Here is a 27647-nt window from a genome sequence, read left to right on the forward strand (position 1 = left end):
GGAGTGCTTTTACCCTGTTCTGTGGTTTTATTTTGGGGATAAAAAACACCCTGGGCTTCAGAAATTATTATTTAAGTTGGATGGGAATTTTTTGTGAAAAGAATATGGGGATATGGGAAGAGAAAGGCAGCTCCTGTAAAACTTGAACTGTTTGCTGCTAGTTAACTCATCTCCCTTCTCCTTCTTGGTCTGCTCAGACCTACCCATCCCCACCTCTGGCAAATCTCCTGAAATAAATGCTGCCAGATTTGTGCACGAACTTCATGAAAGGCCTCATCATGATCAAGGGGCTGGAGCACCTCTGCTCTGGAACCAGGCTGAGAGAGTTGGGGTTGATGGGCCTGGAAAAGAGAAGGCTGCAGGAAGAACTTAGAGCACCTTTCACTAACTGCAGGTGCTAAAGTTGAGGAGAGCATTTTTACAAGGGCATGAAGTGATAGGATGAGGTGGAACAGTTTTACACTGGAAGAGGGGAGATTTAGATAAGATATTAAGAAGAAATTCTTTGCTGTGAGGGTAGTGAGACTTTTTGATAGGATGTCCAGAGAAGCTGTGGCTACCTCATCCCTTGGAGTGTTCCAGCCCAGGTTGGATGGGGCTTGGAGCAACCTGGGCTGGTGGGAGGTGTCCCTGCCCATGAAGGGGGCTTGGAACTGGTTAATCATTAAGGTCCCTCCCAACCCAAACCAGTCAGTGACTCTGACTATTAGGACCTTAAAAATAAAGCATTCCTCCCTTTTCCATTTTTCCTCTGTCCATTTTCTCTCTCTGCCCACCTCAAGCCCTGCCAGTGCATTTCAAACACCCTCTGAAAAGCCAGGAGGTGGAGGAAGGGCGCGTGGCCCTCCTGCACTGCGAGCTGACAAAACCCAATGTCCCTGTGAAGTGGAGGAAAGGAGATGCAGTCCTGCAGCCCAGTGACAAGTATGAGATCCGGCAAGAGGGGACACGTGTTGAGCTCCTCATCTATGAAGCAGAGGCTCAGGATGCTGGGGAGTACACGTGTGACTCAGGGGACCAGCAAACCACAGCATCACTCCAAGTCAAAGGTAGGAGAAGCCTTGCTCGAAGGCAGAGAAGTTCTGGCTGTGGCTGCCCTCCACAGGGGAGATAAGGAAGTTTTGTCATAGATTATGTTGAGTTGGAAGGGACCCATCAGGATCACAAAGTCCAGCTCCTGTCCCTGTGTAGGGCACCCCCAGAATCACACCAGGTGCCTGAGAGCATCATCCAAATGTTTCTTGATCTCAGGCAGGTTTGGTGCTGTGACCACTTCCCTGGGGAGCTTATTGGTTAAGGTGGTGCAGGACTGGTGGTTTGTTCTTAATCTTGAAGGTCCTTTCCAACCATGATGATTCTCTGAGTCAATAATTCTATAAATTCTTCCACTTCTATAGAAAAATATAGCCATGTAGGGTGAAAATGTGCTTGGAAGAGTGTGGTGCAGGATGGGGCCATTTCTTGCTCCATCCTCTCTCCCACATTGCATCCCAGGACATGTTTTTTTTTCAGGCTGGGTGATACTCAGTTTCCATCCATCCAGGATGTTTGAGCAGCTGCCCATAAATTCAGCTCTCTCTGATTTTAGGCAGAGGCTGTTGTTATAACCAAGAAGTCAAAACAAAAAAATGATGGAATGGTGTTTTTATAGGAAGTAACTGGGTAGCCCTGATAGATGCCAGCAGTGCTTTGTGCAAGGAGGGTCAGGCAAGCATCAGTTTATGTCTCTGGTTAGTCAAGTTTATGTCTCTTTTTCTAATGCTCAGCCACCCTCTGGGTGAAAAACCTTTTTGTGGTCTCACCTAAACCTCCCCTGATTCTGATTCAGCTTTCTGCTATTTCCTGTCTTCAGTCAGAGGGGTGAAGCAATCAGAACCTGCCCCATCTCTTCCCCCCAGTGAGGAAGCCACTGTCACTGAATTATTGTTGCCACTCTTACAACTGCAGGAAAGGGGTTGATCCAGGTGCCTTTTAAACCCAGTTTGATTTCTGCTGTTGGAATTTTGATTTCACTGTGAGATCTGGGAGCAAAGCTGCAGCTGCTGCTAATGGAAGGGATGTGCAAGAGCATTTAGAAAACTCGCTGCTGTCTGATGGGAAGAGACTGGAGTATTTCACCATGGCCAACATTTTTGACCCTTTTTTTCTTATCAAGGGCTAATTTTTTTGACATTAGAGTTTCATTCATATTATACTTTTATATATTGTTGTTATAGATTTGTCAGTTTTACAGAAACAAGGTTATTCTTTTAGATCCTGAGTTTACTCCCATAACCATCTCCAGCTCAGTGTGTGGTTTCTGCAATTAAATATCCAAATGCTTTGATTAGTACTGCTGTGCCTCTAATTGCTTACACCAAAAATTGTGCCACATGAAGCCTCTGAGAGGTCCTGTGAGCTGTGGCAATCTTTATGGAGCATCAGTGGACACCCCCAGAGTATCAGCAGCTGATCCCCATGAGCATAACTCAAAGTAATTGAGTTAAGATTGCTCTTAGCCTGGCAATCATAGAATCACTGACTGGTTTGGGTTGGGAAGGGCCTTAAAGATCATCCTGCCATGTTCAAGGACACCTCCCAGTAGCCCAGGTTGCTCCAAGCCCCATCCAACCTGAATCCAATGATTTGTTGCCAGCAGGCAAGTTGTGGTTCAGAAAGATGAGAGCTGCCAAGCTGGAGAAAATACAAGCAAGTTTCTCACCCCTGAGCACTGTCACTGATGCTGTTGTTTCTTCACCACAGTACTACCTGTGCTATTTAAAGAAGAACTGAAAAATGTGGAGTCTGAAGAAGGAGGAACAGCTGTCTTGCACTGTGAGATCTCCAAACCAGATGCCCCAGTTGAGTGGAGAAAAGGAGGGGTGGTCATCGAGCCCAGTGAGAAGTATGAGGTGAAGCAGAAGGGCAGCATTGCTGAGCTGATCATCCACGGTGTGGAACCTGATGACTGTGGGGACTATACCTGTAGCACTGGATATGAGATCACCACGTGCTCTGTGTATGTGCAAGGTAAGGTGGAAACGTGGTGGAAACGCTCTGATTTTGCTGTCTGGATTTCTTCTTCAAAAAGTTCTGGTGGTAGCTGGCCAAAGTTGTCTCAGATGCAAACAGCTGAAAAATCCATTCGTTCCTTTCCTGATTTCAGTGAAGATGTAGACATTTACGTTCATGCTGAGGTTGGACCAATGCTTATAACTTAAGATAAAGTACTGACCTTACTGTGTACCACAGCAGGTGGTGGTTCTGCTGAAAAACTATTTGCTTGGAGAAAGAGTCACCTAAAAAAAAAAAAGAAAGAAAAAAAAAAAAAGAACCTGAAATTCTTGTTATTAATGATTACAGCTGCTATCATTCTTGATATTCTTTTAACTTTTTTTCAAACACTGTAAGAAACATCCCATTTAAATCTTAAGCTACCTCTCAGCCTTAGATCTCAGTGCAGATGGCTACGACCCGCAGGAGAGCCAGGCATGGCCTGGCTACAAAGTAGAGCTTCCTCTTGGTGAAGCAGCTTTTGTAGACACACACTCCATGTCTGCAAGCAGGTGAAGGATGGAAAGTGGTGTCCCCATCCCTCAAAAAAAAAAAAAAAAAAAAAAAAAAAAAAAATTAAACTTTTTCACCAGAACAGCGTTATGTCTTTTGGACAACTTGTGCTGTCTCTCGGGGTAGTTCTGCAAGAAGGGACGTGTGTGTGTGTGTTGATGGTTTTTTTTTCCTTTGGCACCTTCTTTCACTCTGTTATACAGAAGAGGCAGCAGTGATAGTTTCTGGTTTAAAGAACACAGATGTCTTTGTGGGAGAGTCGGCCACCTTCACCTGTGAGCTCTCCCCCCCCGGCGTGAAGAACGTGCAGTGGTGGCTCGATGGATCTCCCCTCCACAACAACCTTGTGACTGAAATCTCTGAGCAGGATGGGATGATCCACACTTTAACCCTAAATGACGTGGCGTGCCACGACTCTGGCACTGTTACCTTCAGAGCTGGGTCCCTAATCTCTTCAGCTAAATTATTAGTCAAAGGTATTTTGTTGTCAGAAAGACAGAGATGGCCACCTCTGGACTTGGTCAGTGTGCTAGTGCTTCTGCCTTCCTGGCTACCCTTACTAAATCCCTTCACAGTTCTTCTGTCTTCTCCAGTTTTGCAAGTCACCAGTCTTTTGCAGCCACACTGATTTATTGGAGTGATGCAGGTGAGAAAAGGCTGAGGTGTCAGGGCTGCTGCTTTCACCTGATGCCTCAGTAGAGACCAACCACTGTGGCAGCACTGGATTGTTTTATCCTCTCCAACACTTTTTATAGTGCCACGAAATACCATGCAGCTGGAAATTCACAAAACTACAAAATCTCAGCACCACTGTGCTGCTGCTCCATGGTGCTGAGCTCAGCCTGTTCCCAAGACAAGATTTTGGGCAGTTCTTCTGCTGGTTCCAGAGCAATTCCTGGAAGTTAAAGGGTATGTGACACTGGGGTAACAGGGAAAACATGAGCTTAATTTGGTGACTTCCAGGATTGTAATGGCCAGCCCTGTGCTAGCAAAGATTTCTGGCCTGGTGCATAAATCTTGATGTCATTTGGTAAGGGTAGCCACAAGCTGCCAATAACACTGAGCTCCAGACTTGACAAAGCAAGCTCCTTCACCTTCTGTCCTTTCATAGCCATTGGGAAAAATTGTTATTTTTTCAGACAAAAGTAAAGCTTTTCATCACTTGGAAAAGGGATTTGTAGATTGGAGACATAAAGGGCTAAGAATTCTTTAGTAAAATCGACCTTCGTGCTCTGTCTGCTGTAACAGGACCAAACCAATATGGAATTGTAGCTGATGGTTGCTGTCTCCTTCTCTGTATAATGTGTTCCTTGTCCATTTAGAAAATTTAACATTTACATTTTACATTTAACATTGCATTTAGAAAATCTCTGCAAAGATAAAAATTCCAGGTCATTTCCTACCTAACATCAGCACAGTGCAGCAACAAAATAATGTGCAAACATCACATCCATTTGTATCAATTTTGAGTTTCATATTTTTACAGCCAGAACCTGGTCTTGATCTCTCCAGGCAAACAGCTCTAGCTCAGCCTAAAACATAAATTTAAAATAAATGTATCATTAGGTATTCTGCTCAGTCAAGTAAAGGGCTCCTGGGGGTTGGGAGGGTTAATTCACAGAATCTCAGCATCACTGATTTTGGAAAAGGTCTCTGGACATCATCTAGCCCAATCCCACAGCTCAGGCTTGTACACATATATATGTAGATATTTTGTGCTTCTATTAAAGCAAGGTTTCTTTAATGTGAACCTGAATCACAGTAGTAAATTGCTATAATTGGATTTGGATAAGATATTTAGAAAAGAACTCCAGTCATACTGTGCTCAATGTGCACTTCATTTAACAGGGAAATAAAACACTAGTATAATTCTCACTGTGTTTGTAGTAACAACAAATTTCATGCACTTTGCTTTGTCCAGAAATTTAAAAATAGATTTGTCTTTGAACTAGGATTCACATTTCTGTCTGGGAAGCTATCCAGGGCTTGTTCTTCATCAAGGAAAAAATTCTTTCCCTCTCTTCCATGTGTTCCATTCTCATATTTGAAAGCCAGCTTGTAACCAGACCTAATCTACAATAAGTGAGATCTCAGGACAGTTTTTCTCCTTAATATCACTGCCATACAACTGCAATCATGATGGCATCTTTGCAGAAGGGTGGGGAGAAAATGGGAAGGTTTGAAGTAGCTGCCATATTCTTTTGACTCCTCTAGACAGGGTGGGAGTTCCAGGCTCCTGGGATTCTGTGATTCCTGCTGATTCTTAAATCCCTTTCTGCCATTGTGCATGGATGAACAGGGCCACCAAGGTCCAAAGCCAGCAGTGGCAAAGAGCAATGGGGCACCAAGACACCTTCCTTCTCCAAGACCACCAGGTGACTTTTGCTGTGAGGAGCACAGCTGCATCTTATGAAAGGGGACAGCAGCCTCCTCCCCAGCTGCACAGATACCTCCTGGCTTTCTCAGTCCTGCTGTAACCAAAAAAAATCTCCATAAATTGCCACTGATGCCTCCTCTCCAGAAAAAAACAGATGTAGGTGGTTCGAGTGGGAGCCTTAGAGAGCTGGATGAAACCTTGCACCAGTTTTCCAAAAGACCTTCCTAAAATAATGTTTGCTTCCCAAGGTCTGCCAGTAGCATCCCAAATCCTCAACCCAATGCACCAGCTTCAGGAGGAGCATGCCAGACAGAGGTCCAGTGTAGATTATCCTAGCTCATCTGTGATCAGAACAGCTATTTACAGCATAAGACCATCTACCAGCTTCCTCTGAATGTTATCTTCTTACGTTCTGTTGCAGACCTACAAATTTTTGGGGGGGTTTAGGACCTGGCATAGTCCATCTGAGGAGGATGTTGCAGGGAGACTTCTGTTTTCAGACTTCATTGAGATTTTTCTTTGCACTTGTATGTAGATGGTCCACTTGGGCATCTCAGGAGGGACTCCTTGGCTGTTTTGGAAGCTCACAGTATTTTGAGGTCAGGTTCATCTACTCTGCCCTGCAGCTGCCTCCCAGTAGTCTTTTAAAAGACTGGATACTTAAAAGCAGCCTCATAGATCTTACCTTCTTCAGAGGATCTGCACATCCACTGCTCCCAGCACCTCCCAGACTATCAATCTGAAATTGCAATGCTTCATCCTGCAGCTCCAGATCAGCTCCTGTGAAGGAAATATATTCTTTTTCCCCCACTATGTCTCTGCTGCAGAGTAACACACGTTACTCAAAGCAATAATTAGATATTTGCTGTGAAGCATCCTTTTTGTCCTGGATCTGTGCTGCCAATGACTCCTGATGTAGAGCCACCACCACCAGAGGACAGGAATGAGTATTTGCACTGGAGTGTTTCATTTCTCTCTGAGTTTCCTCATCAAGGAGCCTCTGGTAGAGTCTGTGACATTTTCCTAGTGCTACAGGGAACCTCTCCCAGCAGTTTATCCATTGCAGTCCTCCAGCTCACACCTTCTGCCTCCTTCTGGGCAGGACAAATGTTTTGCATCCAGTTCTTCCTAATCTAGAGGATTTCAGCAATGATGGGAGAAGAACTATGTCTGTAGGGAAGGTCATATGCAGGACTCTTAAAGCCCAAGCCTTTTAGCTGCTGGTGGCCCATTTTCCAGTGTGACACTTCTGTTTCTAATGTACCAGTTTTGCTTCAAGCCTGCTTGATGCTGACACCAGCACAGACTAAACTGCTAATCCCCAGTGTGCCCAGGCAGCTTGCTGCTTGCCCTGTCACTCTGCTTGCACCCTTCAGGCTCTGTGCTTGTCAAAAAAAAAAAAAAAAAAAAATCTCTTAAATTGCCATTTCCATGAGGATCCACTAATGCATGTCCTTCCTGACCTGTTGGTTAACAGATCCAACCATTGAAGTGGTCAGTCCCATGCAGGATATAACTGTTGATGAAGATGGCACAGCAGAGTTCATATGCCAATATTCTAGGCCAGTACACGCCACATGGAAGAAAAATGATCAGGAAATACATGCAGATGGGCAGCGAGTGATTATCGTTCAGGACTGGAATGTAAGCATGCTAAAAATTAAACCTACGGTCCCAGAAGACACTGGCATCTATTCTTGTGAAGCTGAAGGCATTAAAGTGATGGCTGCACTTGATGTTCAAGGTGAGGTCTTCCAGCCAGAGAGGAAGACTATCATGGGTTCCAAATAAATGAGGTGGAAAAAGTCATGGCAACACCTCAGATGTGACACACCGTCCTCTGGTGTTCACTCCACTACTGATAACAGTGATAAAAGTAGGTGGGAGATAATGGGAACTGAATATGAAACTGCAGCACTTCACTGGAGCTTAGTTCTAATTAACATGCACTTATTATCAGTATTAACCCACCCTCTTCTACCATGAGCTGGGACATCAGTGCAATGGGATGTGCCTGCTGAGTTATTGTAAAATCACAGATCTGATATTCATCCAAAGCAAGAATTAGAGATTTATTATTTTTTTTTTGCTGTGACAGAGTGCTTCTTAATGCACAACGTGTCTTAAAACCAGTACCTAATGGGCAGTGTGGCATTTCATTTTATTTTCACCTAAAAGAAGGTAGTTTGGTATTTTCCTTATTTATCACTCACAAATTACCTTCTCACCTGGCATCAGCAGTTTTGAGGGCCTTGAGAAACAGTAATTAAAAACGTTGACCATAAGTTTAATATTTTATATTGATGTTTCTTATTTTTTTTCTGCTGCATATGGAATTATTGTTTTCAGTCTTGAATTATTGTGATCAGCAAGAGCAATGGGGCTGATGTGATTTCTTTATATTAGTGTTTTGTGAGGCCTTCTTGTTTAACCAGAGCTGTGAGTACAGAGGAGCACATATTATTTATTACAGTACTTCCTACACTGATAAGTACTTTCCATTTTAGGGATTTAAAAGCTGTTAATTAACATAATCTAAAAGAATCCCAGAGGAGGCAGGATTTCCAATTTGTAGTTAGGGAAACCAAAGCTCCAGAAGTGCACAAGTAAACAGCTTGGATTTTTTCTAACAAAATTATACATCCTCTATGGATTTACAAAGCCCTAATTGTTCTCCACAAGAAGGAATTTTATAAAATGCAGATTTTTTTTTAGCAATGAATGTCTTTTTATTTTTCTTGTTAGTAAATTATTCTTAGAACTGTTCCAGATACCAGTTCTAGAGATCTATACAGAAAAGCCTCAGGGTGTTGTCTTATATTATGGATCATGGTACTTGTGTAAACCTTATTTACTCAACTGTATGTTCCCACAGTTGTGCATGTAATTTGTCCTCTACATGAGGGGTTTAAACCCAATTTTATTCACAGGCACCAGCCCACATCTCTTTTTGCAACAGGCTGATTGTTTCTGTAAAATGCCAACTGATGCATGATTCTCTGGTCAAAAGGAGTGTGTAGCTATCTGCATGTTTCTGGCCACATGTTTAACCCCACACACATAGGAAGAAATAAATTATCAGAGAGCTTTTGGTATAATTCAGAAAATTACTATTCCAAGTACAATTAATACAAAATTTGATTTCTGTGTGTTTCCCAAAGGCAAATCTATTAACCCAGGTGACAGTTGCTGTAGCTTCACCAGTTATAATATTGTCTCATATTTGCTTTGCATGAAAAGCAGTAAGGTTTCATCATGGGCTGTCAGTGGATTCACGTTTCCCCAGTTATGGCAATAATTGTTCTGCCTGGGAGATCTGTGGGAAATGTTTCCTGCTGTGAAACAGAAGGATTTTGGTTAAAGTTCTTTCCCATGAAGGTAATGGGAAAATGGCCCAGGTTGCCCAGGGAGGTGGTTGAGGTCTCGTCCCTGGAGATGTTCAAGGTGAGGCTTGAGAAGGCTCTGAGCACCCTGATCTGGGTAAGGGTATCCCTGATACTGCAGGGATTTGAACTCCATGATCTGTAGAGGTCCCTTCCAACCCAAATTATTCTATGATTAGATTTTATTATCCTGAGCTATCCTTTCCTATCAACTATTGGCCTGACTCATATGAACAACATTTTTTTTTATCTCAGTAAAAACAGAAGTCAGGTTTCTGGAGGAAGTCTACTTGAATTTCTAGAGCTCCTAGAGGTTTAGCATTGGCTTGGAACTCTCTCCCTACTTGAATGTTTTTAAATATAGTGTTGTATTAGAGCATCGTTGAAATCCTTTCCACCAGCTTTCCAGCAGTGGGAATCATCCAGTATTCCAAGGCTTATCTGTTCAGATATACATGACCAAACAGTCAATGCTGTTTGTTATCCTTCTTTGCCAGCCAAGAACAGCATTGTCCAGGGCTTGGAGAATGTGGAAGCCGTGGAAGGAGGGGAAGCCCTGTTTGAATGTTATCTTTCCAAACCCGAGTCCTACAATTACAACTGGCTGATTGATGATGAACCTGCCAAAACCACAGAAAACACTGAGATGGTTTATTTTGAGAATGGACGCAGGCATGTTCTGCTGCTGAAGAACCTGAGTCCCCAGGACAGCTGCAGGGTGACTTTTATGTGCAGTGATGCGGTGACCTCCGCCTTCCTGACGGTGAAAGGTAACTGGAGCACTTGTGCACAGGGACTCTTCAGTTTCTGAGTAGAAAGGACAAAAGAAGCAGGAAAATAGGAGGCAGGGAAAACTGCATTTGTTGCTTGGTTCTTCCTTAAATCATCTTCCCATGTAGTAAATGGATGATGTGGTACAGTTTCCTTTTTTCTCCCTTTATGCTCAGGGAAGAACTTCTTGCTCTTTACAGCTCTGTGGAAGAAGGTTGTAGTGGGAGTGTTTATTTTGGTCTCTTCTTGCAAGTAAAAAATCAAAGCACAAGAGATGGCCTCTAGTTGTGTCAGGGAAGGTTTAGATTGGATGTTGGGAGCAATTTCTTCCATGTCCTCATCCCTGGAGGGGTTTCAAGGATGTGTAGATGTGGTGCTGAGGGACAGGAGCTAGTTGTGGCCTTGGCAGTGCTGGGTTAAGAGTTGGACTCAGTGATCTGAAAGGTCTTTTCCAACCAGAATGGTTCTATGATTCTATTATAGATAAATGATAATATCACATGTTGGCAGCACCATCTGGAGATGAGTTAGGAGCAAATTGCTGTCTTACAGTTGGCAGTATGAAGAGCTGGGCTGTTGATTATAGGTACTTCAAAGCTTTAATGTTGAGAGTTGTATCAGCACCAGTGTTATACCCACATCCTTGTATTTAATGCTGTCACTGGAGACAACTTGGAGGATCAAAAACCCTTTCAGAGTAAAAGATCAACATCTCTCAGTCCCAGCAGAGCATCTCCATTAAGCTTCTTTGCTGCTTGGGGAAGAAAGAGATTGTTAGGTTGTTTTTTACTCCAGAAAGTTTTGGAATGTTTCAGTCCCCATTTACACCTTCTGTTCCAGTGACAGACAGAACCTCCCTTTTAAGGATCTCCTTGATCTCTAAGGCCTTCACTGTCCAGAGTTTCTGCACAAATATTCACAGAATCTCTTGCCTGTATTTGTTTCTGTAACTGAGGGCTTGGTTCCCTATTTTTATCTCCAGGATGGCGCCTCCAGATCTTACAGCCTCTCACAGATGTGGAGGTCACTTCAGGGGAGAAAGCCACATTCAGCTGCATTCTAAGTGAAGCTGTGCCAGTAAATGAAGTCTCCTGGTACAGTAATGATGTGGAGATCCAGTCAGATGAGGACTGGGAGGTACAAGCAGATGGAAACAAATACAAACTTACACTGAAAAAAGCCCAAGCACATCATTCTGGAGAGGTGACCTTTGCTTCCAGGGAAGCAATTACATCAGCCAAGTTATCTGTGATAGGTAAGTGTCTGGACTTCTAGCCCAGTGGCACTTGAAAACTCAGACTTTGGCATTGAAAATACTGAAATTTCTAATCTTTGTGCTGGTTCTTTTCTCTTTGCCTTGAGTGTCCCAAGCTAGTGGTCTTATTCTGAGAAGATGCTGCTGGGCATCTTGTTCAGAAACCAGAAACAATTCACCTTGTGAAAAGAAAAATATATCAAGCTAGGGATGGTAGAGATGTTCACCAGCTTTCTTTGGCTGCAATCTTTTGTTAATTGTAACATAGAGTCTAACAGAAATTACTTGGATTTCAGTGTCACCTTCAGCAAACATTGACACGGGAGAGAACTGAACATGAAAAAATCATGCAGGGTAGCAGGGAAGCCTTGGAAATCTGCTAATCTACTCAAGTACAGGGCCACAATCTTTACTGATTAATTAATTGCATATTAACATCTTCCTGTGCATGAGATCTATGAAACACACACCTTGAACTTCAAATATATCAGAGTTAATAACTCTTGGAGTACTCCACAAGCAAGAAGATTATAATTACTAAATTCCTTCATGGACCAGATTAGGTTAGGGGTTCATCAATGTCCATTCCAGCACTCAAGATCTTTCTTGTTCCCCCGTGGGTCACACAGCAATGGTTTTGCCAGTACAACATGAAAGTGAGATAACAGCAGTGTGTTTTAGCTGTACTCTGGAGTTGTGATGCTCATGAGCCCCTGAATGACCACCCATTCTTTACCTTATTAGTAGGTAGCCTGTATAATTATTTCTGAGGCTTGAGAGGTCTGTGGGATGTTCCAATCATTTCAAAAAAATTAAAAAAAAAAAAAAAACAAAAAAGGGGGGGGGATTGTTGATGGATTTAAAACAAGGTTCTCTTATTCTAAGCACCTGCCTTTTAGGAACTGCACTGTCCTCATAATCTCCTCATTTTGACAGGTTTTCTGTGTGCACTTTGGCTGACAGCAGAGAAAACAAATTTTCTTATATTTTTGTTGTCCAAAATTAAAGAGCTGGCTGCTGACCTCATTTACCTCTAATTTGTTGGGCTGCTACATCAGTGGTATCAATGCAGTGGGTGGGTTCTTCACCCATCTTTCTTTCTATTATTTGTGCACCTTTTTCAGTAACCCCCATACAGAAACCCTGAGGGACACAATTCCTTTGCTGTTGGTCAGTGAAACTTCAGAAGCTACAGCAGGATGGAGAGACATTCCCTCAGTCTTTCATCTCCTGAAGCTCTTTCTGTGATAGCCAAGAGCACAAAAAAGTCCATAAAGTGAGAATAATAACATCCAATCCTCTTTTCCCAAAGCTCAGGCACATAATGATGGGTTTGGAACATAACAGCTGCCAGTGCTGGACCCTGATATCTGCATTTGCTGACTTTGTCCACAACAAACCCAAAGCATTTTGGGTGCTGGACTCTTCACCTCAGAGGCCTCTTCACTCCCAGGAGTGATCCCTCTCTTTGGGAACTCAGCTCTGGGCTTTCCATCCCATCAGCATCTCCATGTTTAATGCTTTTGTCTTCATTTTGAGGGTTGCCGTGGTACAAAGGCCATGGCATTGGCAGCCTCTTTCCAAAGTAAAGATGATACAGAGAAGCTTTATTTTAACCCTCTTTATGCTTTTTGAGAATTTTTACTCTTCCTAAGCTAGTGCAAATCACAGAAGGCCTTTGACTGGAAGAGACCTTCAAGATGATCCAGTCCAACCTTTGATCAACACTTCAAGTTTATCACTAAACCATGTCTCTAAGGACCAGGTCCACAGACCATTTAAATACCTCCAGGGCTGGTGACTCCACCACTGCCCTGGGCAGATTATTCCAATGTCTGACAACCTTTGCCAGAGAAAAAATATTTCCTATATTCAGTCTAAACCTCCCCTGGCCTAGCTTGCATACATTTCTCCTGGTCCTGTCACATTACACCAAGGAGAAGAGGCTTTCTCCCTCTTTGCTCCACACTCCTTTGAGGTACTTGAAGACAGAAAAAGTTCTCTAAATATATACAAACATATAAAAATACACATGCAAACATATATATAATATATAAATAAATAATGAAAAATCATACATATGATAAATATAGACCCATATTTAAGTTTTTGCTCTCAAGACTGGGATAAATGATGTTTTTTTTTAATAATATTTTCTTTTTAAAAAATCCTTTCTACTGTCTCTTTCTTGTATCTCTTCAGAACTGCTTCATCTCTAAACATTCAGATCTTCTAGAATCTGTAGGGCTGTTTGAATACTGTTGATGGGTAAATGAAGATCAGCAAATAAGCACAGGAATGTCAAAAATACAACCCCTCTTGTGTGTATATATTTAAATGGATCTGGTTTGACTGCTGGGAGAGCTTGTAAAGTTATTTTTGGTGTTGCCTATGGAAGAGCAAACTCTGAATGTCAAAATTATTGTGGCTTTTTGATTCTTCTTCTTTTCTTTTGTTTTCTACATCAGTGAGAGACTCTATAAAGGGAGAATGGGATCCTTGGATACTTCATAGAGTGACCTCTTGTGCCTTAAAGTCAGATTATGATATATTGTGTGGTTTAATTCATAGAGTGACCTCTTGTGCCTTAAAGTCAGATTATGATATATTGTGTGGTTTAATTCACTTTTTAATAATTACAGAGCCCCAAGTTACAGTCACCCAACCTTTGGTGGGAGGATCAGTCTCAGAAGGGCAGGTGGCTCGTTTGGAGTGCAAGTTATCAAGTGAAACTGAGGAGGGAGTGAAATGGTTCAAAGGAAAAGAACAAATACGAGCTGGAGGGAGATATGAGATCCTCTCTGATGGAAAAAACCAGATACTGATTATTCATTCATTTAAAGCTGAGGATCAGGACACGTACACCTGCATGGTTTCTCCAGAAGTCAAATCTGTTGCCAGTTTGTGCCTTGATGGTAAGGAGGACACATTCCTGCCAGGTTAAATCAGTCCTGGTGATGGAGACATTCATCTGTGGCATCTCCACAGCTTGGCCTTGAATTAATTTTCTCTGAAAAGCTGTGATAACAATCCACAAAGAATTGTTATCTTCCTGTTTGGTGTTGCCCAGCATTTTTCCCCAAATCTAACAGCACTGAGCTGCTCAGATAAGATTTTCCTCTGCCAGATATGTAAGGTGTGATACAGTTGTCTCTACTTGGATTTCTGTTGCTTTTTGAGATGTTTTCAGGGTATTTTCTTGGGCCTTCAGCTATTTCTTCATAAAGTGAGGGCTTTTTCCTATGTTCTGCATGGCATCATCCAGGCCCCTCTCCTAGACATCCCAAATGGCTTTGATCCATAGTGCTCAGGATGCTGAGTTGTGTCCCTACAGAGGCATTCAGTGGTCCACACACAAGCTTTTAATGCCATTGTGGTACTTCAGGATATCACCCTCAGTCCCCATCTCCTTCTCCAGAGGGATTCAGAGCACTCCTGGGTGCTGTGTTGTATCTGAGAAGCATCTGTGGATGTCCCAGGCAGCCTGGAGCATCTCAGGTGGCACTGGGCACTATGCAGAGAGAAATCAATGTGTTCTAGGTGGTGAGTCCTCAACCTTCAGACTTAGACACATCAAAACTCAACTATCTATGGGCAGATATTTCATTATGAGGTGGGAGTTCTGGCTGTTGTTGCAGCCACTGGAGAACTATTCCAGTGAAGCTGTGAAATAGGATGAGCCTGGAACACCTTTCCATGATCCACCAACAGGCTTAACCAGATATTCCTTGGCTGCAGTGTGCAAAAAGGGCAGAAATTTACAAATTGAGTCCAAATGTGTGAGAAACAAACAAAAAAAAATTTGTTTGGCTGTGATTGATGTGTATGCATAGAATCACAAGACAGTGGAGGTTGGAAAGGACTTCAAGAAATGGTGTAGGCCACCCCCTACTCAAAGCAGGATCAGCTAGATCCTGGTCATGCCCAGGACCATGTCCAGTTATTTCACCTTTTTTTTTTTTTACATTTAACTTTTGAGAACCAAATTTCTCATCCTTTTTCTCAACAGAACATTTAGTTTGATGCCACTGATAGATTATTAGATTATTGTTTCTGCATGATTCCTCAGAACTTATTCACAGGCTTTTTAACGTCTTCTCAATTAAATTCTCCTCCAGTTCCCACAGTGACAATGCTAAAGGAGATCTCTGGGGAAGAACCCCCTGCAAGACAACCAGAAGAGCTGGTGGATGGCCATATGCAGCCCAGCTTGCCCCCTGAAGCTGCTCAGGAAGGAGACCTTCACCTCCTCTGGGAAGCCCTGGCCAAGAAACGGAGGATGAGCCGGGAGCCCACCTTGGATTCCATCAGCGAGGTGCCCGAAGAGGAAGAGAAGCTTCAGAAGCTGAGGAAGGAGGAAGCAGAGATGTCTCATTATTACTCAGAGGAGTATTCCACCTGTGACGAGCTGGCTAGGACAGGAGAAGCAGATTTCTCTTTCACAAGCTCAGACGATGAGTCAAGAGCTGGGACTCCTTCCCTGGTGACCTACCTCAAGAAAGCTGGGAAGAAAAGCATCACTGTTACTAGCAAGATTCAGTCCACCTCCACAAGCAAACTATGGAAACAGTGGGAGAAATCCAGTTTGGAGACCGTGGTGACCACCCCACCTGCTAAACCAGCTGAACCAGAAATGCCAGATTTAGATGACCCTTCCATGACCCAAGCTGCTGTGAAGATCCAGGCTGCATTCAAAGGTTACAAAGTCAGGAAAGAGATCAAGCAACAAGAGTGCCCGGTGTTTACTGAGACCTTCAAAGATTTTTCTGGTGAGCCTGGAAGCACCCTCCACCTGGAGTGTGTGGCCCAGAGCAAAAGTGACATGAAAGTTCGTTGGCTGAAGGATGGGGAGGAGCTTTCAGATGGTCGCTACTACCACATAGATAATTACAGTGATGGGACCTGCTCTTTGATTATTGCTGGCCTGGACAGGAAAGATGCAGGTAAATACACCTGTGAGGCCTCCAATAAATTTGGGAAGATTTCCCACAGTGCTAAGGTGGTCATTGGTGCTCAGGAACCTCCACTTCTTCTTAAGGAGAAGCAGATGAAACAGAGCACTGACAGTGAGACAGAAAGCTCATCTGGCAGTGAGCTGGATGATGCTTTCCGTAAAGCTGGGAGGAGACTTCACAGGCTCTTCAGGGCCAGGATCTCAACGGAGATCTCTGACGTGGAGGAAGAGCTCTTTGTCAGTGCAGATGAAGGGGACATAGAGATGGTTGACCATCAAACGTACCGGGAGGATGACAGGTACATCTACATCAAGTTTGAAATCATGTCTGAGGCAAAAACTGCTGCCACTCGGTTCCGAGAGATGTTTGGTGCCCTGGGGATTCCCGTGGAGATTGACATTTTGGAACAAGGCCCTAAAAAAATTGAACTGAGGATTGGGAAAGCAACACCACCTGCCCATGGGAAGTTTGGACCATCAATAGCAAGACCTCCACCACCTTTGCTGACTTCTGATACAGGTAGGTGGGGCAGCCCCATCCCTGGAAGTGTTCCAGGCCAGGTTGGATGGGGCTTGGAGCAACCTGGGCTGGTGGGAGGTGTCCCTGCCCATACAGGGGGTTGGAATGAGATGATCTTTAAGGTCCCTTCCAACCAAAAGCATCCTATGAATCTGTGTTTCTGTGATGTTTTGGGAAAGGCAGCTGGAGTAGATTAGAATGTTATCTTTTTACTGATAAAATATTTTTTAAAGAAAACAATTATTTTTTTTTTTGGTACCGATATTTTTCTGAACAATTTTCACATTTGGAGAAACTGATTAAATTTTTCTTTTCTATTTGAAAGGAAAGGGGGGAGGTTAGTGATGAAGGGAGGGAGTAGCAAATTATTGGCTTACCTACAAAGCTGCTTTTCACCATAAATGTCTTCAGTAATACAGCCAAACCCTAGGGGCTATAATTATTCTGCTTAAATAAATGAAGAAGTTTTCAGAACAAGACTTTTCAGCAAGGAAAGGAACAGAGGCAGTGTCTAGTTTGGAGCTGTGGTGGTATGGAATATCTTGATCACATCTGCCATGGAGCTGCTTCTTGATTGTTTTCATGAAGACATCACTCTGCAATTGAAAAACCAAGAAACCAGAGGTTTTCAGGCACTGGACAGCCCTCCTCTTAGAAGACACCTTTTAACTGAATTTTCCCTTTCTTCTCTCCTAACTCCCATGATTTTAGCTCCCATGTTCCTGACTGAACTCCAAAACCAGGAGGTACAAGATGGATATCCAGTCAGCTTTGACTGCATCGTGGTTGGCAAACCTCTTCCCACCGTTCGCTGGTTCAAGGATGGGAAAGCCCTTGAGGAAAATGACCACTACATGATCAACGAGGACCAGGAAGGGTGTCACCAGCTGATCATCACAGCTGTGGTCCCCACGGACATGGGTGTTTACAGGTGCCTTGCTGAAAACAACATGGGAGTTGCTTCAACCAAGGCTGAGCTTCGAGTCGACTGTAAGTTTTCAAATCGTTGTGGAAAAGCCAAGAGAAGGGTCCCTACTGGGAGATGGACACATTTTATTTATTTATTTAAAAACCCAATCAACCAAACACAAAAAAACCACAACAAAACCATCATTTGCATTAAAAAAAAAAAAAAAAAAAGGCATGTTTGGCCCACTAAATATTTCTCTAGCAAACCTCTTGGGTTTAATGGTTGGGTTTTTTTTAACTCCAAGGCAAAGCTCAGAGCAAACGTTTTCAAATAAACAGAAGTGTTTTCCACAATCCGTGGTGGGGTTCTGCTGCAGTGGCAGTGTGTGAAATGCACCTGACAGTTACTGAAATTAGTATGGAAATTGTAATTATGGTAAGAAAAAGAGTTTCACAGTTCAGAATAAAACTGGAGAGGGACTTTTCTCAAGGGCACGGAGTGGTAGGACAAAGGGTAATGGTTCCAAGGTGAAAGAGAGGAGATTTAAATGAGATCTTAGGAAGAAATATTTTCTCATGAGACACTGGAGCAGGTTGCCCAAGGAATCTGTGGCTGCCCCATCCCTGGGAGTGTTCTAAGCCAGATTGGATGTGGCTTGTAGCAACCTGGGCTGGTGGGAGGTGTCCCTGCCCATGGCAAGGGGAGTTAGGGCTAAATCATCTTTGAAGTCCTTTGCTACCCAAACCAGTGTGGGATTCTCTGGTTATAGCAAACATTTTTTGCTTTTCCATTTAACAGTGACCAGCACTGACTATGAGACAGCAGCAGATGCAACAGAGACATCTTCTTACTACAGTGCCAAAGAATATATTTCAAGGTAAATTAATGAATTCTAGCTCTAACGACTCCCTTGATAAGATCAATATATATATTTATCTGAAAAATATTTTTATATATATCTAGCAGGGCCAATTTTATGCTCTAAAGGAAGAACCAGGCCAGCTGAGATGCAATGACAGAAATAGTTGGACATTTCTCTTGTGCAAACTCGCTCTGTCTGCCTTCAGGCTATCCTGGATATCACTCTGTTTCTTTTAATGTCACACAGAGCTAAATTTGTCATGATGACAAAACCCACAGACTGAAAGGATGTAAAAATAGGTCATTCTGATTCCTAACTCATTTCCTGGCTTGCTGACTTTCTTCTTTTTAATTGAAATTGCTTCTTAGCCGAGAACAAGAGGAATCTACTACTGAGGAGGAGCAATTGCCCCAGATCTTTGATGAGCTTCATGATATCCACGTGGCACCAGGAGCATCACTGGCTAAATTTCACCTGAAAGTGAAAGGTGAGGGGACCACACAGCACTGTCAGTTCTTCCAGCTTTGGAAGTTCTGGACAAGGTTTTCCAATGTGTTCTTCTGCCACTGTGACCCCAGTCCATGCATCTTCCACCACGTTTGCCCCAAACAGCTAAAAAAATATGCTCGTGCTGATGAGCCTTGACCTTTGCAGCAGATCCTGGCAGATTAAGTGTCTTATTCTGTTTCCATCTCTCCAGGCATAATTACAGGTATAAGCTTTAGAAAACTGAGGCCTGCAATTCTATGAGCACATTAGTTATGGAGGAGTAACAAGGAATTAAAACAAGAACAGTAAAAAGAAATTAAAGATAGCAAGGATGACCTTTATTCTTTTTTTAAAATAAGCTATCCTGGACTTGAATTGCTCAATAAGGAGGTTGCTTTTACAACCTAAAAACTGCAATAGCATCCTCTTGGTGTTGACTACCTCTGGTAGGGAGAGGTAGGGATTCTCCTCTTCTTTCTGATTTTTGCCTACAGGAGTGATGAGAACTATTTTGGCTTCAGCTTTTCTCTTTGTGTACTTCACAAACCAGACCTGTAACTTTTCCAAGCTGGAAGGCATTTGCAGATGCATCCAGCATGGGGAGTGCCAGAAACTGAAGAGACAGGGAAGAACTTGAACAGATAAATAGAATTTCATGAATTTGTAGCCAACCCTAACTGGGTAAATCTGTGAAACTTCAGCCCTGGGCAGAACTGAGGATCCCTTTCTCCTGCTCAGAAGGATCTCTCTGTTTGGAGATGCTCTCAAATTAATGTTGCCAACTTGTTCTCCATGTCTGTAACTGCTCCTTCCAGGGTACCCACAGCCTCGTCTCTACTGGTTCAAGAATGGGCAACCACTAAAGGCCTCGGATCGCATCCTGAAGACGGATAAACTGGAATTCCACTCACTGGAAATTCGTGATGTCACTAAGGCAGATGCTGGGCAGTACTCAATATTTGTCATCAACTCTGCTGGTTCTGCATTTTCATCAGCCAGGCTGGTAGTCAAAGGTCAGTATTGGACTATTTTTGGTACCTGCTTTTTTTTTTTGTCCCAGTGTCTCTTTGCTTTTTATAAAGTTATTTTTCTTGAGAAAGTTAAACCAAGGGAGGTGGGGAAGTCTGTAGATAGAAGGTGACATCCTCTAGTCTTAGTGCACCCATAAATTTATGGTGTGCCCCAAAGATGGAACATTTTACATCATTACTCTAGGGTCTGACTGTTGTCTCATATATCTTTTCTTCCTGCCCAACCTCATTAACTTTAATAGCTCATTTTATTAGCACTGAGGGCCTCTCACAGATTACACAAACCCTTTTTTGAGAGTGAAATAAGTAGTCTGCTGGAGATACTTTTATTTTCTTCAAATATTCCTGGCTGGGAATTTATTTAGATTTTCCATTTTGTTTGTTCTCCTTGTGTTACAGATCCTTTTGAGAAAGAAGAGCCATCAGAAATAGGTGAGAGAAGTCGTAGTGGGTGATAACACAACCTCTAGGAATTTTTCAGGGGTCTAAACTCATGCTGAAGGTGTCACCATGTTTCACCAACGATGTCATTTTCAGATTCCCATGAGCAGCTGATACCACCAAGGTTCCTAGAAAGATTCACTAGCAAAAAGGTGAAAAAAGGTGCAAGCATCACGTTATCTGTAAAAGTTGAAGGTAAGTGGATAGACACTTTGCCTCTCTGCATAACACTTAAACTGTGTAACCCCACGACATGTTCTAGACTCTCCCTGGCCCAAGTAGCTGTAACCTTATCTCCTCTTTCTGAAGTCTGGGACTCCTAACTTTAGAAGATAATTTATGTACTTTACAGAAAAGCATCTTACTCATCTTCCCCTCCATTTTCCTGGATGTAAAACCAGGGTTAAGGACATGTTAATTTTATGAAAATGAGTCAATTAATGGTTTTGTGTTTACAAAAATATTTAATACCCTTATGTGTGTGCTCTAGAATACATTCCTTTATATTATATATCCATTCCTATTATATTCCTTTAGGATATATTATGCCTGATTTACTGCAGGACAAATATCAGAAAACCAGGTCAAAATATCATTTATTCACAACATTCCCAGCTCACATTTTCAGGGAAGAAAGACCATCAGCAAAATTAATGTTCCTTGCATTGATTTTCCTTTCCTTCAGGACATCCACCTCCAACTATTACTTGGCTGAAAGAACATTCTCGGGAAGGCATCCTGTGGATCAAGCCAGAAACTCCTGGGTATAAACTTGCCAGTTCAAATATGCATCACAGCCTAATCCTGTTGGATGTTAAGAAGAAATACAGTGGAGCTTATACATGCATTGCTACCAACCAGGCTGGCCAGTCCATCTGCACTGCCACCCTGGAAGTTGCAGATGGTAAATCTTCATTACAATTCACCCCCATTCTCTGTATTACTTCCAGATAGTGCCTAGGAGAAAAAGAAATGAGTCTGATAAGGAAATTAACAAAATAACAGAAAAAATTTGCATTTTCCCAAGATTTAGCCAGACTTCTCTAATGTTTTAGTTTTCTGGCCTTGGCTTGACGGCATCATCTTTTCTGGATAAACAGAAGGCAAGTCTAAGAAACAACCAACTTATATACAAAAAAAGGAAGAAAAGTGATGTAAAGTAACTAGAAAAAGTCAACATTTAAAAAATTATTTTGAATACTTCACTCTTAAGGGATTTTGCTTTGTAGGCAGCTAGAATCATTTGAGTCCCTTTTTTAAAGTCTTCCAGGGCCTCTTCTGGTACAGTTCCACCAGTAAGAGGTGGGGCAGAGAAATACAGGCTGGGAGTAGGGACAGCACTGTGAAGGACTCAATTTTCCTGTTATCCCTCCTTGCATCCCACATTTTTTTACTAGCTCCAGGAGCACAGCTTGGCCAGTGTAAAGAAATGAGGCAATCATCCAGCTACAGCCACAGGGAGAGAGCAAAATGTTTGCATCAGATGAAAGGAATTATGTGTCCCAGGTCAAGAGGTGCCAACAGGGCAGATCTTGACTTCCCAGTAATCCATGTCTAGAAAAAGTGTCTACATTAAAAAATATAAAACAGAGCATCCTCTCAAATGTGCATCAGCAAATTTGCAGATGACACTAAGCTGGGGGGGAGTGTGGATCAGCTGGAAGGCAGGAGGGCTCTGCAGAGGGACTTGGACAGACTGGAGAGTTGGGCTGATTCCAATGGGATGAGGTTCAACACGGCCAAGTGCCGGGTCCTGCACTTTGGCCACAACAACCCCATAGGAAGCTCCAGGCTGGGGACAGAGTGACAGAAAGGGACCTGGGAGTCTGGATTGCCAGGAAGCTGAACAGGAGTCAGCAGTGTGCCCAGGTGGCCAAGAAGGCCAATGGCATCCTGGGCTGGATCAGGAACAGCGTGGCCAGCAGGTCCAGGGAAGGGATTCTGCCCCTGTGCTCAGCCCTGGGGAGGCCACAGCTTGAGTCCTGTGTCCAGTTCTGGGCCCCTCAGCTCAGGAAGGAGATTGAGGTGCTGGAGCAGGTCCAGAGAAGAGCAAGGAGGCTGTGAAGGGATCCAGCAGAATTCCTGTGAGGAGAGGCTGAGGGAGCTGGGGGTGTTGAGGCTGGAGAAGAGGAGGCTCAGGGGAGACCTCATCACTCTCTCCAACTCCCTGAAAGGAGGTTGGAGCCAGGGGGGGGTTGGGCTCTTTTCCCAGGCAACTCTCAGCAAGACAAGAGGGCAGGGTCTCAAGTTGTGCCAGGGGAGGTTTAGGTTGGAGATGAGAAAGAATTTCTTTCTGGAGAGGGTGATCAGGCATTGGAATGGGCTGCCCAGGGAAGTAGTGGATTCTCCGTGTCTGGAGATATTTCAAAAGAGCCTGGATGTGGCACTGAGTGCCATGGGCTGGGAACTGCAGCAGTAGTGGATCAAGGGTTGGACTTGATGATCTCTGAGGTCCCTTCCAACCCAGCCAGGGCTGTGATTCTGATTCTACTTTCTGTGTTCTAATGCTACACCTTAATCCTGCAGTGAAAGAGGCTGAAGTTCTGACCCAGGAGCGTGTGATGGTGTCAGAAGCCATCATGACCACACTGGGGTAAGTGGTTTGCCCACTTGGGTTGGAGTGAAGCAGTGCAGAAATCACCCTGTAGGAGTTCCCAGGAGTCACTTGTAGGCAGTGTTCACTCTGGAGAGCTTATATTCATTTTCTCAGCACCAGAGTTAAAATAGTTTGAGATCCTGGGCTGGAAAGTGAGGCACTCCAGTACCAACATCAGCCATTTATGCTTGTTTATCAGGAAAGAAAGAAATAAGGACAAAAAAAGGAAAACAAAAAAAGAAAAAAAAAAGAAAAAAAAAAAGAAAGAAAAAAAAAGAAAAGAAGAAAAAAAAGTTTATATAAAACTCTTGCTACTTTATCATCTCCTAAGCAGAATTCCAAAAGTCACAGGGCTAAAGTGAGACTGTTACTTGTCAATACTGAAACACACCAATGCTCCACAGAAAAAGAAGTAGATGGGAAGGATCTCTTCACAAACTTCTTGCTTACAAATGCACCTGGAAGAGTAACCTCCTCATTTCACCATTCCTGGCTTGGCTACTGGACAGATACAACCTGAAAGGTGGTGTCCACCTGAACACACATCAGCTTCTAGAACATTTCCAGCCTTCAAAGGCTTGATCAGTTTTCCTCTGAAGTGTGAAAAAGCTGCAGGGTGAATTCAGCTATTTCACTGCTGTTTATCCCAGGGATGTGCCCAAACTCTGCTAAACACATTTTGGGACACCTGGTTGAGCAGGGATCAGGAGGAATGAGGTTCCTCCTGCCTCCTACCTGCTAACTGAGAATTAGAGCAGTTTCTGCAATGTCTGTCTCAACTCCAAAAAGTACAGCTGTAGCAGGTTCACTTCAGGATATTATTAGTATTTTGACAGACCTTAAACCTTGGGAAATGACTACAAATGCTCTTCAAGAGATGCAAGCAAATGCTGGTAGTTCTTCCCACCTATCGAGTTATTTTAAGTCAGTGTTAATGACACCATCTCCTGCCCCTTTCCTGCTGGAATCTGTGAATTCTGTGCTGGTAAAAGCTGTCAGTGGAGTAAAAGCCTCTTTGGACCTAAAATCAGTGTAGCAAAAGTCTATTTGGACCTTAGAACCCCTGCAGAACCATTAGTCAGCTCACTTCCCAATGCAATGGGATGGGATGGGAACAGATCCCCTGGCAGGACCACAGAAGCTGCTGCTTCTCCAGCCCCTGCTTTCCTGATTAATGCAGTGGAGGTTTTTGAGCAGTAGTTCACTAAAAACTGACTGAGATTACAGACCCCCACTTGACATAATGTGTCTGATAGATTTATTTCAGTGCCAGATGAGAATAAAATCCCAGCAGCACCAGGGAGCTGGAGGCTACTCTGTTCTGCAACTCCCCCCCTTAGTTCTTCTCTAAATTATAGTAAGGAAAATAAAAGGAAAGGATAAAGAGTTCTCAGATGAGATGTGGCTCAAAGATTAAGACCCTCAAACGTTTCTGTGCCCATATGAGCCCTCTGGGCATCATTTCTCATGTTGATCTTGGTAAGTGTTGCCCCCCATCACCTGCAGACCAAAGAGTCCTAACTTAGATATTCCCAGCTTTCATGTACAAGGTAGGAGGAGGAGGGAATGTTTCTCACTTAGTTGTCTTTACTACATATGTTATTTTGATTTTTAACTCTTTTTTTTTTCTTTTTCAGAACTATTCATCCCTCTGAAGGTAAGATAAACTACTTTTTCCTCTCCTACTCCTGCCTGTCACACCTACAGCTGAGGTTGTCTATAAATTTCATGATTACTACCTACTCTGGTCCTGTTTTCTTGAAACTGTCTGAAGCACTGAAACTGGTCTATGTTCAAGAGTAAATGATTGAGATGAAATAGGTATAATTCAGATGAAACATCAGCAAGCATGATGGGGGGAGAAGTAAAGAAGATCAGACCTTCCTTCCACAGAGGATTTTGTTACCCAAAAGAGTTGACTTTCCAATGACACTTTTCTAGACTTTCTAGAAAATTCTCTTTTTTTTTCCCCAGGAGACCTTGAAGGTGGGAGAGGTGGGGTACCCAAAAGCCCCATTTCATTAGCTGATGTTGGCTCAGAAGAATTCTTCCAGAAACTCACCTCCCGTATCTCAGAAATGGTGTCTGCAAAAATAAGTCAGGGTAAGGAACCTGGCAAACACAATTTATTTAATTGGTGTAGAAAAGCACACAGATTTTCTTGTAGGTGTCATTTGGACTTTAAACATCAGTGAAACTTATGCAGCAGGTTTGGAGACAGTCATCCCACATCAGCCTTTCAACTTCTGTAAATGCATAGGACTAATTTTTAGGGAATTAAACAACAAGATGTCCCAGTATAGGTTGGGGGCTGACCTGCTGGGGAGCAGTGTAGGTGAAAGAGACCTGGGGGTCCTGGTTGACAAGAAGATGACCATGAGCCAGCAATGTGCCCTTGTGGCCAAGAAGGCCAATGGCATCCTGGGGTGCATTAGAAAGGGTGTGGTTAGTAGGGCAAGAGAGGTTCTCCTCCCCCTCTATTCTGCATTGGTGAGGCCACACCTGGAGTATTGTGTCCAGTTCTGGGCCCCTCAGTTCAAGAAGGACAGGGAAGTGCTTGAAAGAGTCCAGCGCAGAGCTACTAAGATGATTAAGGGAGTGGAACATCTCCCTTATGAGGAAAGGCTGAGGGAGCTGGGTCTCTTTAGTCTGGAGAAAAGGAGACTGAGGGGTGACCTCATCAATGTTTTCAAATATGTAAGGGGTGAGTGTCAGGGAGATGGAGTTAGGCTTTTCTCAGTGGTGACCAGTGATAGGACAAGGGGTAATGGGTGTAAATTGGAGCACAGGAGGTTCAAGTTGAATATCCAGAAAAATTTTTTTCCTGTAAGGGTGACAGAGCCCTGGAACAGGCTGCCCAGGGGGGTCGTGGAGTCTCCTTCACTGGAGACATTCAAAACCCGCCTGGACATGTTCCTATGTGATGTACTCTAGGTGGCCCTGCTCTGGCAGGGGGGGTTGGACTAGATGATCTTTTGAGGTCCCTTCCAACCCCTAGGATTCTGTGATTCTGTGATTCTGTGATTCTGTGTAAGGACTAAGAATTCTTAGGGGAATCCACCAAAACTGCATGGCTTAGTCTACAATTTTGAACGAGGGTCAAGGCTATTAGAGTAAATTATAATAAATAATGTCCATTGTATTAAATATAAATGGTATATTTAAATAAGTAGGAGAAACTGCAAGCTTTAGAAAGGAGGGCAACTTATAGAAAATGGAAATGTATTTTAAACACCTTAGCTACTTCGTGTTCCTCAGATATTCATCACTCCTGAGGCTGAAAGCAAACCTGTCTGGAAGAATTCCCACATCTTCAAGTTTTAACCCACAAAGGGATTTTAAAATCAAGCTGAGGCTATGTGCACAGCTATGAAGCAATCTGGTGATTTGTTGAATTAAGTAAAAAATCTTGGTTTATTCTTTTTTCATCTTGAGTATCACCTCTCCTAAAAGTATTCTTGCAGGCCAGTGGCAACACATGCAGTAGACGTGCAACCTCGTGTATGAAAACATCCCAATTATTTATTTCATCCTAAATATCAGTGGGAAATCACACTCAGTGCTATGAGTTCTCTTCCTACAGAATATTTGTTTTCGAGGCATTGGAAGTGATAGATTTGGTTCCTGTTCATGTTGAGGGTGTTTGTTTCACACTTTGTTGTTGCTTTGCAGCAACACTTCGAGTGCCAGGGGGAGAAAGTGATGATGAATCCAGAACTCCATCTGCATCTCCTCGACATGGGAGATCCAGACCTTCATCCATTGCTCAGGAATCCTCCTCTGAGTCTGAAGATGGGGATTCCAGAGGAGAGGTATGATATCTTCTATGAACAACTTTGACACAAGGAGAAAACTTCACTTAAAATGGCCCCTCTCCAATAATTTAAGGATCTCCATCCCTGTTAGGGATTGTACTTCACTTTAATAGGTATAATTAGTAGGTAATTATTAAGTGTGTGATAGAGAGCAGAGAAATTCAAACTCTAGTGCTCACTGTGATCTAGAACAATTTATTCAAGTCAATGCTCTTAAAACATATCCATTATTTGGTACCTTTTTCTTTGATGACTGAGCTTCAGAAAGACAGGCCTTGATTTTCTGTGGCCTTGGATAAAGTTGGTCAGAAAAACTTTGTTGAGAAAACAACACGAGAAAAATGAGCATTTTGTGAGAAATTGAGAATTTTAGGGCTTTAATTTCCAATATCCCTAAAAAAAAATTAAAATAGAAAGAAATTAAACTTTGCAGATGTTAAGCTATTTTGACAATTTGAAGATCACTGTTTGTTTTGCCTCGGGAGAAAAACCCACTGGTTTCCTGGTGTCAATCCAAAGCACCTCAGCTGGTTTTAAAACTAAGGCTTGAGCCTCCTGGAGATTTAGTCTTCTCCTTGCCAAAAAACCAGAGATTCTCTTTGCAATACAAGGGCTGGAAAAATGAAACATGAAACCCAGATGAGCACTCCGTGTCCTGCTGGTGTTATTTTCAGAGCACATCATGCCTCTCATTTCA

At 43.0% G+C, this 27647-nt stretch overlaps 1 protein-coding gene across 5 annotated transcripts in view; it reads left to right on the top strand.

The window, feature by feature from the left end:
* Nucleotides 1–27647, top strand: part of OBSCN (obscurin, cytoskeletal calmodulin and titin-interacting RhoGEF) — a 216830-nt gene that overhangs the window by 117617 nt on the left and 71566 nt on the right. The window contains exons 51-69 of one of the 5 annotated variants that reach the window (XM_030445973.1): nucleotides 783–1049; nucleotides 2743–3009; nucleotides 3750–4022; nucleotides 7401–7667; nucleotides 9804–10076; nucleotides 11060–11332; nucleotides 13975–14247; nucleotides 15451–16806; nucleotides 17518–17796; nucleotides 18515–18593; nucleotides 18947–19065; nucleotides 19883–20080; nucleotides 20498–20530; nucleotides 20636–20734; nucleotides 21225–21443; nucleotides 23066–23132; nucleotides 24773–24792; nucleotides 25110–25238; nucleotides 26808–26947. In XM_030445973.1, the coding sequence (XP_030301833.1) occupies nucleotides 783–1049; nucleotides 2743–3009; nucleotides 3750–4022; nucleotides 7401–7667; nucleotides 9804–10076; nucleotides 11060–11332; nucleotides 13975–14247; nucleotides 15451–16806; nucleotides 17518–17796; nucleotides 18515–18593; nucleotides 18947–19065; nucleotides 19883–20080; nucleotides 20498–20530; nucleotides 20636–20734; nucleotides 21225–21443; nucleotides 23066–23132; nucleotides 24773–24792; nucleotides 25110–25238; nucleotides 26808–26947 (4631 nt within the window). The remainder of the gene's footprint in view (nucleotides 1–782; nucleotides 1050–2742; nucleotides 3010–3749; nucleotides 4023–7400; nucleotides 7668–9803; nucleotides 10077–11059; nucleotides 11333–13974; nucleotides 14248–15450; nucleotides 16807–17517; nucleotides 17797–18514; nucleotides 18594–18946; nucleotides 19066–19882; nucleotides 20081–20497; nucleotides 20531–20635; nucleotides 20735–21224; nucleotides 21444–23065; nucleotides 23133–24772; nucleotides 24793–25109; nucleotides 25239–26807; nucleotides 26948–27647) is intronic. The other 4 variants (XM_030445974.1, XM_030445975.1, XM_030445976.1 and 1 more) reach the window with 4 other exon arrangements.

Source organism: Calypte anna, chromosome 2, assembly GCF_003957555.1.
Source record: "Calypte anna isolate BGI_N300 chromosome 2, bCalAnn1_v1.p, whole genome shotgun sequence".
In the NCBI taxonomy this organism is placed as follows: domain Eukaryota; kingdom Metazoa; phylum Chordata; class Aves; order Apodiformes; family Trochilidae; genus Calypte; species Calypte anna.